Here is a 13,285-nt window from a genome sequence, read left to right on the forward strand (position 1 = left end):
AGATCAATTCATGGAGGTTGGGTCCATGGAGTGGTATTAGCCAGGGGGTAGGAGTGGTGTCCCTGCCCGAAGTTTGTGGAAGGCTGGAGAAGGATGGCACAAGACAAATGGCTTGGTCACTGTCTTTGGTCCATTCCCCTCCAGGGTCCCTAGGGTTGGCCGCTGTCGGCAGACAGGCTACTGGGCTAGATGGACCTTTGGTCTGACCCAGTACGGCCATTCTAAGCTCAGGGCTCAGGGTCGGGGGTCTCAGTGGACCACCTTGATTTTCATGCAAACCTGCTCCTGGGTGGCCAGGCTGGCAGCTCTCCTGCCCCAGACGGCCGCTTTCCTGTGCCTAGTGCGGAGGTCGTGGACGAGGTCCACGATGTCCGCACTAGACCAGGCGGGTGCCCACCTCTTGTGGTCCTGGGCAAGCTCCCGGGAGCCGCCAGCCTGGTCCCGGGAAGAGGGGGAGGGCTGGGGGGCATCAGGTGGGTGGCTCGATCCGTGCCAGGTGCAGGGTCTGCTGGCTGGGTGTTGGCAGGCTTGCACCTGGCACGGGCACCGTAGCCAGCCCGTGCCCCTTTAAAGGGGCCGGGGCCGGGAGGGGGGCAATAGAGTTTCCCTGGTGTTGGCCAGAGTGGCCACCAGGGAAAGCTGGGGAGGGCTAGCCTCCCACTAGTTCGAATTAAGAGGCTATACACCCCTTAATTCGAACTAGTAAGTTCGAACTAGGCTTAGTCCTCGTAGAATGAGGTTTACCTAGTTCGAACTAAGCGCTCCACTAGTTCGAATTAACTTTGTAGTGTAGACATACCCTGAGAGTTTCATGGAGACATGCAGGGAGGATTCCTGCTCCATCTCCAGATGCATTAATAAATTGTTCTGGGCCCCCTGTACTGTGTAAACATAGTGTGTACCACTCATCATATCCAATTGCCTTAGCCTGCTTGTAGCAAGAAAAAAATTGTGAATTCACCAGATGTGCCATTCCCAGGATCAGTGCCCGACTGTGAGGCGTCCTGGGAGTAGGGGATCGTCTCCAAGGTTATAAAAAGTTCTTGGCTCTTGCCGCTCACTGGCTGGCCATGTTCTGTGTCCTCCTCCTCCTCTTCTCCCCCCCCCCTCCACTACACTGTCCTCCACACTGCTGCCTTGTGTCTTGGGAGGATTCCATGATCTAGCTTGGGAAGCTGGTTGGATCCCCTGTAGGAGCACATGCAGCTGGTCGTAGAAGCGGCATGTTTGCAGCGATGCACCAGACAGCCCACTTGCCTCATTTATCTTGTGATAGAACTTCCTCAGCTCCTTTATTTTAACTCCACACTGCTGGGCATCCCTTGGCATATCCTTTCTCCACCATGCACTTGCAATCTTTGCATAGATATTGGGGTTTCTTTTGCTGGTTCAGCATTCAAAGAGAAAGGATTCCTCTGCCCTTGCCTCAGTGAGGTTTAGGATCTTCTTCATACTCAATGCTGGTGCTCATTTGGAGCTCATGGAACTTGAACTCATGGCCACATGTGCTGCTCAGGTGTGCTGCCTGCTCTGAGGTATACTTGAAATGCTGGTCACATGGGAAATGAAATTCAAATTTTCCCAGAACTTTTCCTGTTCATCTGGAGAATAGTAAAGGTTCAAGTTCTGGCCAAAGTGGTCACAGTGGGGCATTGTGAGATGCCTCCTGGAGGCCAAAAATGTCGACTTTCACAATCCTGGGTCTACAATACTGTAAATTTGACCATGCAAGGTTGAATTTTGAATTGCTCAGTGTAAAAGCAGGAGTACTGAAATCAACTTCAGTGGCCCTTAGAGTTGACAGAACGGGCTTGGTAGTGTGCACATATTGTTTAGAAAATCACCCTCATATGGCTAAATTCAACCTTAACTCCTAGTTAGACCAGGTCTAAGTGAGTGAATAGGTGAGTTTTCCTTGATTGTTTGGGAGCTGTGAGCACAAACAAACATAAAGGATCAAATTTTGTTTGGCATATGAAGGGTTAGTCATTTAATGTGTGCAACTACTTACAAGTGTTGATTTGACCAACCTTGTTACTGATTTGGTCTAATGGAATATTTTAAAAATATGTTTGCATGAAAGTGTGCTAGATGCAATCTGTGCATAACATATGATATTACTGGGTCTTAAGCTAAGCAAGGTCTGATTGGCTAATTAGTTCAGTGGGAGAGACATCAGTGAATATATTGCTAGATATGATACAGTATACAGTAACCTTAATTCACAGCGTAATTTGAAGGGGACTGTTATGAGAATTGAGATGCTGATCCTAAAAATAAGCATGATCATTTGTGGATATAGTTGCTATGAGTTCTTTCATTATTGCTGTAGCTATTACCGAATTTGGACTTCTGTCTGGATACAGTAAACTTCCGATAATCTGGCACCTTTAGGACCCAGGGGGTGCCGGATTATCAGATATGTCGGAGTACTGGAAGGGGGACTATGAGGAGTCTGGGGTTGGGGGGTCAGCGGGGAACTGCGCAGTGTGAGAAAGGGCAGTGCTGTGGGACCAACCCGGCAGCACTCTAGGGCTACGTCTACACTGGCCCCTTTTCCGGAAGGGGCATGTTAATTTCAGAGATCGCAATAGGGAAATCCGCGGGGGATTTAAATATCCCCGCGGCATTTAAATAAAAATGTCCGCCGCTTTTTTCCAGCTTTTAGAAAAGCCAGAAAAGAGCGTCTACACTGGCCCCGATCCTCCGGAAAAAGCGCCTTTTTCCGGAGGATCTTATTCCTACTTCAAAGGAATTCCTACTTTGAAGTAGGAATAAGATCCTCCGGAAAAGGGAGCTTTTTCCGGAGGATCGGGGCCAGTGTAGACGCTTTTTTCCGGCTTTTCTAAAAGCCGGAAAAAAGTGGCGGACATTTTTATTTAAATGCCGCGGGGGATATTTAAATCCCCTGCGGATTTCCCTATTGCGATCTCTGAAATTAACATGCCCCTTCCGGAAAAGGGGCCAGTGTAGACGAAGCGTAGCTGTTCTGCCCCTGGCTTCCTCAAGTCAGCCGCTGGTCAGTTTCAGAAGCGGCAGACTTGGGGAAGCTGAGGGCAGAGCAGCTGGGGTGCTCTGCCCTAGGGCTTCCCCAAGTCCACCGCTGCTGAAACTGACCAGCGGTGAACTTGGGGAAGCCGGGGGCAGAGCAGCTCCAATTGTCCAGCTGGTCGGAGTACTTCTGGGTTGCAGTTGGTGCCAGACTATCAGGAGTGCCAGACCACTGGATGCCGGACAATTGGGCTATGTCTACACTGGCGGCTTCTTGCGCAAGAACATCTTGTGCAAGGGTTCTTGTGGAAGAAGTCTTGCAAAAGAAAATGTCCGCACTGCCATGTGCGTGCTGTGCTTTTGCGCAAGAGCTCCCATGGCAGTGTGGACGCTCTCTTGCGCAAAAAAGCTCTGATGGCCATTTTAGCCATAGAGCTTTCTTGCGCAAGAAATCCCTGCCGAGCATCCACACTGCCCTCTTGAGCAAGAGCTCCTGCGCAATAGGGCTTACACCTGATAAAAAAGAGCGTAAATCTTGCGCAGGGAGCCCTCTCTTACCACGCCGTACTGTAAATTTCCTTGTGCAAGAGCGGGCGGGCAGAGTGGATGCTCTGCAGATTCTTGTGCAAGAACAGCTGTACTTGTGCAAGAAGCCGTGAGTGTAGACATAGCCATGGAGTTTTACTGTACTTGGATTAACTGCTTCTACAAAAGTATTAAACTTATCTGGTAGTTTACTAAGTACTGTATTCTTTAGTTCCAATCCTATTATGTTGTATAGGTGCTGGTGATTGGTTTTAAACCATTACTAGTTTCATTTGTGACATTATCTTTGTTACACTAAGACTTATTTTACAAACAGATCTTTGTGGGAGGACTTCTGTTATCTGCCTATATGTACCCCTGTTTGTATCAGTTATACCTAAGTGCAGGGTTTTGCTGCATGGGGCGGTTTGCAGGTTCAGCGCATGAATATATTTGTGAATGAAGAATTCCTGACATGCTAGTTTACAGATTTATTGGGTGCAGAAAGAGGTACAGGACCCACTTGTATTACAACATTCTAACCAGTGCTTTGAATCATAATTTCACTGGCCATCAAATTTACCTGTATTTTTTTAAAATATGTTTTCAGTTAATTTAGTTTTTAGTTCTGTATGGTAGAAATGTCCTTGTTCCATTCTGTGTATTGTTACATTTAAAAACAAATTCAGGCTTAATGTATTATGTGCATATATACATGTATATTTAGTTGCTTTAAGGATGTTGCCACAGTATGATTAACTTCTTGCAGAATATTTAGCTATTGATTCTTTATATTTTTACAAAAGGTAAGAAAACAGTTAAAGAATGATGAATTGTATCCAGCTGTTAACGAATAAGGTTGATGTATTACTGAGGTAAAGGAGAAAATGTTAGTTAGACAAGCTTCATTTTGAACGAGTGAAAAATAATTGCCACAAGATGGCAGTAAAACTTTAGCAAAATAAATAGTATTCTGAGGTTTTAAAAGATTATTTCTAAAAATAATTATTTTCACACACATTTACATTTTGAAGGAAAAGGGTATGGCACTGAAAAGGTTAAGATCTACATCTTATTAGACTCCTTTCCTATCCAGCCTTTCTTTAATATTTGTGCTCATTTTTTTTCTTTTTACAATCATTGTAAAGAGCCACATATGGTATGTGCTAATGAAAAGAACTTTCCATTTTCACTTTTCCTAACAGGAAAAACGTGGCCTCCGAGAAGTGAGAGTTCTTGAAAACCTTAAGACCATGATCTGTGAAACAAATGACCAAACTCTCCCTACATGTGAACAGGTGATGCGTGACAATCTGAATGAAGCATTCAAGAGATGTAAGCAAGAAGTAGTTAGTTTTCTATATCATAGTATTTAAAAAATAATAATTTCAAAAAGTTGGAACTCAAATTATGATCCTTGCTAAAATTGCTATCATATAATAAGTAGGGCTGTCAATTGACATGCGTTAACGCCTGCGATTAACGCAGTCCAGGATTAACACGTTAAATTTTGTAATGCATTAATCGCAGGCGTTAATGTTGCACTGCCCCTTTGAAGCACCGCTGTGGCGTTCAAAGGGGCAGCGCAACGTGGAGCCCGGGATCAGCTGGGGACTCCCCAGCTGACCCCAGGCTCCATTGCTCCTTTGAAACGTGCAGTGGCAGTGTTTCAAAGGAGCCGCCGCCTCACAGCTGAGCCAGGGATCACAATTAAATTTTTTAGTTGCTTGAGAGCCCTAAGAATAAGTCTTGTGCATAAGTCACAGAGGCAGCAGCATGGGCAGGGTCAGGTGGGAGCTGGTGCTTGAGAGGGGGCAATGTGGTGCTCTGCAGGAGCCAGTACACAACCACCAGCTCCCACGGAGCCATTTGGACATCCCCCCACTCCCTGCACTAGTGTCTCTGTATAAAAGGCAGCAGCATGAGAATGGGAGGGGGCACAGGCAGGAGCCATAACACACAGGGAGCCATCTTTTCCCCACTTTGCTGCCTCCCACAGAGGCAGCAGCGTGGGGAGACAGGTGAGAGCTAGTGCTCGGGAGGAGCCAGCTCCCATAGAGCCACATTTCCCCCCTCCCCGCTGCTGCCTCTAATAGAGATAGGGTGACCAGATGGGTATAAAAAAAATACCGGACACACATGATCTCAGAACGGGGGGAGGCGGGAGTCGGCCAGCGGAAGGGGAGTGGGGCTGGTTAGGAGCGGGTTGGGGGGAGCGGAGCTGTCCCGGGGGAACCAGCTGGCAGGAATCAGGGCTGGCCGGGAGTGGGTTGGGGAGAGTGGAGCTAGCCGGGGGCGGGGAACCGGCTGGCAGGGAGCGGGGATGACCCTGGCGCACGCAGATCCCAGGTTGCTCCCTGTCCTGCGTGCGGTCTTAGTGGGGTGCACGGGCAAGTCCAGTCCCACCCTGGCCCCGCCTCCTTTCCTCTCTACTATGTAGCTGCGTACTGCCTGGCTGGTAGACATGCTCGCACTGCGTGAGCATGTCTACCAGCCAGGCACTACGCAACTACATACTGATACTCCTGATAATAATGAAACGTACTTAATTAGAAAATACTGGACATTTATATGTCCAGTATTTTCTCAATTTGTTTCCTGGACAGAAAGCTGAAATACTGGACTGTCCTGTTCAAAACTGGACACCTGGCAACCCTAAATAGAGAGGCAGAAGTGTGAGGGGTGGGCAGGCAGTACACATGGAAGCCGGCTTTCAAGCTGGCTCCCTATACACATCAGCTCTGCAGAGCTACCTTCCCCCTCCACCCTCATGCTGTTGCCTCTGTATTTGGGGGGCGGGCGAGCACCGGCTCCTGCCTGGACCCCTGTGTGTAGATGTGTAACCACAGAATTTTTCAAATTCAAAAATAAACATTTGCTAACATCCCTAATTTACATAGTAAGTTTGGCTGCATTTTTAGAGTCTGAAAACTCCTAGTGAAGCCAATGAAGAGGCTTTAAAGTAATCATAAAAGGAACTGAACTTTCTGTTTTAAACTTTTGGATGTTGAGTGCTCTCTCCGTCATTCTTGTATGTGGATACAGTGTTAGTTTCCTAGTCATAACCATCCAGTTATATCATTTATAGCTTAGACTTTATGCAGTGAAGACTTATGCCTATGCATCCCGCTGGGACTGCACGCGGGACGGGCAGCACTCTGGGGGTCATCCCCACTCCCCACTGGCCGGTTTCCCCCTCCCGCCTCCCCTCCAGCCCCCCTCTCCCCAACCTTCTCCCGGTCAGCTCTGCTTCCCACTGGCCAGTTCCTTCCCCCGATCTCCCCCGGCCAGCTCCGCTCCCCCCAACCCCTTCCCAGCCAGCCCTGTTTCCCACCAGCTGGTTCCTTCCCTTAATCTCACCTGGCCAGCATCGCTACCCGCAAACCCCTCCTAGCCAGCCCTGCTTCCCGCCAGCCGATTCCCCCGGGCCAGTTCTGCTTCCCCCAACCCTCTCCCGGCCAACCCCACTCCCCTTCTGGCTGGTATCCCCACTGTTCTGAGATCATGTGCGTCCGGTATTTTTTTGAAACCCATCTGGTCACCCTATCTCTATTAGAGGCAGCAGTGGGGGGGAATGTGGCTCTTCCAAGGTTTGTATTTTATTAGCTTTGTCACAGCCTCTGTATTTTATACTTTAATTTCACAGCCTTTCTTAGGCATAAATCAAAAGATTATGTAATTAACTACAAAATTCAATCTTGCTGTAAAATTATATAGTTTATATTTTATTCTGTTATATTTAACTTTTAATATGTATATACTTTAATTTTCATGTGGTTTGCCTGGGCTCTGACATATATAAAGTAATACATAGTAGGAGACGCTACATATGCAATAAAAATTGTAGAAAAAATGTATACTTCATATACTACTTCTCAAAGAATACAGTCATGTAAGTAAAGCCTGTAACCAAATATATGCACAGTAGGGGGCATAGCAACTTTGATATTTCTATTGCCTGATTTTTAGGTGCTTAGCTGTGTAATCTGTATGAGAGTACTGCTGCTTTAATGATTATAACGAGAAATGAGAGACTGATACATATTTCAGGAAACTAAGTTTTGTATTGGTGAGTGCAAGACACCTATTGAGGGGGAAAATGAGCGTGTTCCATTGTGCACAGCATGTATGCAATACGATGACCAACAAATCTGAAACTGGCTAGGTATACAGTTACCATTGTCACTAACGCATTTTTGCAGAGCTAGAAAAACAATAGAGCAGAGACTGGCTCCAATTTAAAAATGCTCTCTTCTTATATAATTTTTTGTATTAAATCATTTCTATTTGGGGAAAAAATGAAAACAAGTTATAAAGAAACAACCAAACTTAGTGTTCACCTCATCTGGATCTAGTTATTAGTTTATAAGATGTTTAAGTATTTTGAGGTGCTGAGTAGTGCACAGTAATTTGTCAGCAATATTGTGGAATATGGGCACCGGAGGACTTGGCTGCCTTTTCTTTTTGGCTTCTAGAAAGCACAAGGGTGCAACATATTTAGCATTGTAGAGTACCTTCTCCAAATAATGACCAAGCTTTGCAATCCAAAGGTAAGTGACCCCAGTGAGCAAAACCTACAGTATTTATATATAGTGATAGTCTCACAGTAGCCTCGTGGGTTTTAAGCTTATTTCAGTCTGGCTTCTCTTTGAGCTAGGACAGCTGATTAATAAACTGCAATTTATTTGTTTCAGTGCAAGCAGCCAATGATAAGATCCACAGACTCCAGCAGAGGGAGCAGGAAGAAAGAAAGGTAAAGACCGATGGGTGTATTTATAATATAACCTGGGGTGGAAAACCCTTTTTGGGGTTGAGGTCCACTGATCCTTGGAAAAATCATTTAGGAGCCACACACAAGTGAGAAGCCAAAAAAAAAGCCAACCTTCTCCCCTCACTCCCCCACCCCCCAACAAAAACAACAATCCCTCACTGACGTGGTCCCTGAATGAGAAGGAGAAAGACACTCCCCACATTCTCCCACACACCAGAGCCTGGGGGGGCGGGGCCCAGACTAGCAGATTTTTTGTGTTCCAGCCACTTAGGGGAGGAGCTGGTGTGAGGCTGGAGTACCAGTGCGGGGGCCAGATCCAGGCAAGCTAGGAATTGCATCTGCCCTCCCCTCCACCCCCCGGCCCTTAGGTTCCCCAACCCTGATGTAACCCAAATAGAAGGCTCTCACACTCATCCACAGCAAATCTTCTTGCTACCTAAAAATCCTTCAGTATAATATGATTTAGGAATACATTTTTAATGTCATTTACTAAAAATGCAGCTTCCTTTGGAATAACTTCTTCATATGTAAGAAGGAGTTGAATAAAGCAGACAATACATCAATGTATGTTATAGGAATACTAGCACATTTACCCAGCATTGCTTAGGTCCTTAATTCAGTTGAGCTTGTGCACTTTCCCCTTGCTCCCTGACAATGATGAAGTGAAACAGCTAGCATCGTCCCCATACAATTTGGGGAGAAGGGTTTCACGCATCCCCCACACACTCTGCCTAACTGGTGCCTAGGGATGTGAGCCTACCTTTCACCTGCCTGATGAGTCTGTCTCTTTTTTGAACAGTTTTATGAGAAGCAGTCCCTTTCCAGGCACATCCCATTTTTCTGGCACGACCAAACCCTTACGTTGCTTTATGTTATAAGAGCTGTATACTGAATTTGGTGGCCCTAGCTCTTACCATTTAGGAGTTCTTGAACAAACAGACAAACATTCTAAAATATGTAGTAGACAAGACTAATAGAGCCATCAGCTCCTCCCATACTCTTCAAATATGTGGAAACATCTTTAAAAATTTCTCTCTCTTTGCTCAGAGTGTGGTATTTATCACATATGGACAAAATTTAAAAAAAAAAACCAAAAAACAAAAAAACCCTTATTTTCTGTGGAACAAAAAACATCCACGAACCTACCAGAATGGAAATGTAAAGCTTTCCTGGTTAACTGAAAACATTGAGCATGTTATTGCTTGTTGAAAAGGAAGCATTTCATGCTGGTGCACTGGTTATTTAATGAAAGGCCATATTATAGGAATATGTGAATCACTGGAATCCCTCAATGGGCTGCACTTTTTGCTTGTTTGAATTACATCTAGTCTAAACCTCAAATTTGGAAAATTGTACAAGAAATTAGTTTCCTATGGTACTTCTACATTTTCCCATTTCACCTTTCATGATTGTATTTGAAAATGGTACTTTATAATTATGTGGAGATGCAGAAAATACCAAAGCTCCGATTCTGGCCTAGTCATATGAACTAAGACATGCAGTGGTGTGTATCAGCATTTGTTCACAATTTTCCTTCTTTTCCTTGCAATATGTCCTGCTTTTGATGATCAGCAGAGATGACTAATATAGTTGCAGTTGGGTACTGGCACTGTGCAAAGTATGTTATAGGCTTTGCTAACATTTGGATTCATTGTACCTAACAGTGAAATGTAGATAGAAAATTAGAGGAATCTATTGCCTCTTGGAATTCTGCTTCTTTTTTCTGAGGTGAAATTTAAACAGGTGGCTTGTTTGTTTCAGAATGTTCATTGTACTATATCTCCCCGCTCAAGTATCAAGTTTATAAGTGAAGTATTGGTCATAGCTACAGTTAATGTTGTGTGCATGTTTCTTTTCAGATTGTGTGGCAAAACTTTAACTTCATATGTTGAAACTTCCCATATCTGGTCACTTTCAGGGAGGGTGACTTTTATTTATTTAATTTTATTTTAATTTGAATGACATTATTTAGCCCCTTGCAAATTCCTTTGGTGCAATTCCACTTAGTTACTATTATGAAACTTCTAAATGAAGAAGTACTGTACTGTTCATACATAGTGGGTTAATTTAGGTGTAAAGTGATTTCTGTGTGCCTCCAAAAGTATCCGTTGAATGAGGTAGCATTCTATAGGTTCTCATGTTTATCCACCACTGAGTGTCTAGTCATATATTTCCAGTCTGTGAAATGTTTTTCTTTTTTTCCTGACTTAGGGGATAGATAGGACACCATAAAAATATCCATCTTAAAGTTTTGAGAATGAATTCATATATATATGAATGAGGTGGAGCAGGGCACATAGATAAGATTACCTAACATTTCAAAGTATAAATTCCCATTTCCAGTTGCTTTTAATTTAGATTGAAATGTTCTATGTTTGGACTCTGCCTCAGTTTGAAGCTTTTTGATAGTTTCAAGAAAAATAGTTTAACAGTTTCAAGAGTGAGGTTAGGGAAAAATGAGTATTTTTGCCAAAGTGTGGCTTGTTGTGGTGTTTTGGTTTGCTTGTTTTGGGTTTGTTTGGTTTTTTTTGGCATTTCCATTACTTTTTCTCATAAAGAAGTTAACACAGATTCAGAACAGGTGTCAAATGTCTCAGCAATACTCTAGAAGATCTTGATTTTGCTACCAGCATAACTTTGTGGCAGTTCAACCGATATAAAAAAGACAGGGTTAATAATTACATATGAAAAGCAAAACTGAGAAACTCCAGCAACTCTGAACCAAATATTTGCTTTATGTGGAAAAGGAATACAAGAAATTAGTCAACTTGCATATCTTGATAGTAAAGTACAAGTTAATGGCGATGCTCCCAAGGAAATATCACAAATTGGCAAAGTGGCAGTTGTACTCACCAGTTTAAACAAGATTTGGTGATCAAAAATCTACAATTTAAAGAACAAACCATGAATCTTCAACTCAAATGTTGGTTTCCTCTTCATGTGGGGATGTGACAACTGGAACTTCACCAAATGGTACAGATATCTAAATGCCATCCAAAATAAATGTCTTAGAACTAGGTATTAAATTTAACCACTATATAATAAATACTATGATTCGTCAGAGAGTCCTTTTTTTTTAATCTGTGAATTTCCCAGAAAAGAAGACTATAGACATTTTAAGAATAAAACTAGATAGTCTACCACGTATGTATGCTATTGAATAGGTGGAAGAATCTGTAAAAGGGGTTGATCAAAGGAATCCCTCCAAACCCCACTCTCAAGGAAACTTTATGGTATGGAACAACAGAGAACATGTAAAGAGAGAGTCAGGCAGAGGTTTGTTTGTTCACTAATTTTGTGCATAGCCTTTGATAGAGTAGGAAGAATTCAGAATTTTTAATAATTAAATGTCCGCAGTGTGGAGCAAAAAAATTAAATTTCTAAAGGGATAGCAAGGAATCTTTTGCTATCCCTGTGAAAATTAGGTGAGATTCTGCCAAATTAACAAATAGCCAGGGAAGTTGCCATTTGCATAGCATAGTAGAACTTTTTTAACCTGGATAAAATCTATGGCCTGTATAATGCAAGAGGTCAGACTAGATGATGGCCCGTTCTGGCCTTAAAATCTATAAAAATGTCACTATCTTCTCTAATGAATGATCCACATCGAAGGTAACTACCTATTACTGCTGTAAGTGAAGTTACTCCTTGAAGTAGTTAGAGATCTTTGGTGTTGATTTTGAATTCTTTTGTTTGAATCCTAATGAGGTCTATTATGATTGCATACAATAGAAAATGAGGTGTTTCAAGTTATTTTATTAAAATAAAACTAAGAATAAGGAAAGAAATCCTGTAAGCAGCCTCATTAACTATGTAACCCTACACCAGGAACAGACAACCTTAATTCTAGAATTTCTTGTCTTCTGAGGGCTTGACTTTACAAACGTAATGTTTTTAACATATTTGTTCGATATGGAAAAGAGATACAGACATAATCTACCTTTATCCCATTTATTGCAAACTTTAAGAATATGGTTTATATGTTTCTCTTTTTCCCCCCAGATTAGATTTTTATGCCATACCTGTCACTGTGGTACCAAGTAATCTTAAAAACGGTAATATTGTGTACGTACAAGAAGCCATAGTGGGGTTGCATGTGTATTCTGAGTTTTTTGATCTCTGATGTTTTTCTTAATTCTGACATACCTTGACCTCAGAATTTCTAACAGTGCAACTTTACCACTCTCTGACTATAGCTTTGCTTATGGACTATATTTTTCATATGCCGTATAGTTGCATTGATGTGGTTTAGTCTACACAGCTTCAGAATTTAACAAAGTTCATAAAATAGCTTTCTGTTTTTAAATGTCATCTCTTCCCAGCTGCTGTCTCTCTCAGAAACTTCAAATGGTACTAACCTAACTCTTGAATTTTAAAATATAGTTGAGGATTATTTTATTTTAAAAAATTACATTTGAAAATTCTTTCTTATTCTATCTGTGGGTAAATGAAATACATTGGTATATTATTCTTCCTGTGTGTGTCATTCATTTTTCTGCAGAGCAGTGTTACAGAATTTTATAAAGTGTATGTCTTTTAATGCATTTTCTTTTTAAATGGCATTTTTTCTTTAGAAAAAATATTTTTGTCCAGTATCACCACATTGTTGTGAACTGTTCTGGACATATTTGAACAGCAGGAATTACTGGCTTGTCTGATGTTTAAGGTATAGATTCATACTTATAGATAACTAAGGAGTTAACATTTGACCTGCCTAATGATTCTTGGCTACATGTCCTAGCAGAATTGTGATATATTATGAATTATTTAAGACTTCTTTTCTAATCAAGTATAGTTATGTGTGCATATATGAACTTATACTTCAGTTCTTCCACATGTAAAGAGGCATTAGCATGTCATGTAGTAATGTATCTTTGTGTGTAATATAGGTCAGGATGCAACTTATTACATATGTGGTGATGCATTATACTGTAACCTAATAACATTTGTAAAGAAAATCATGGAGCTTCTTGTGTGTGGATTCTTTGATCAATGGAC

General features: G+C 42.5%; 1 protein-coding gene across 1 annotated transcript in view; it reads left to right on the forward strand.

The window, feature by feature from the left end:
* Positions 1 to 13,285, forward strand: part of BLOC1S5 (biogenesis of lysosomal organelles complex 1 subunit 5) — a 39,542-nt gene that overhangs the window by 7,100 nt on the left and 19,157 nt on the right. The window contains exons 3-4 of the mRNA XM_075921282.1: positions 4,722 to 4,851; positions 8,211 to 8,269. Of these exons, the coding sequence (XP_075777397.1) occupies positions 4,722 to 4,851; positions 8,211 to 8,269 (189 nt within the window). The remainder of the gene's footprint in view (positions 1 to 4,721; positions 4,852 to 8,210; positions 8,270 to 13,285) is intronic.

This window comes from Pelodiscus sinensis, chromosome 2 (assembly GCF_049634645.1).
Source record: "Pelodiscus sinensis isolate JC-2024 chromosome 2, ASM4963464v1, whole genome shotgun sequence".
NCBI classification, from domain to species: domain Eukaryota; kingdom Metazoa; phylum Chordata; order Testudines; family Trionychidae; genus Pelodiscus; species Pelodiscus sinensis.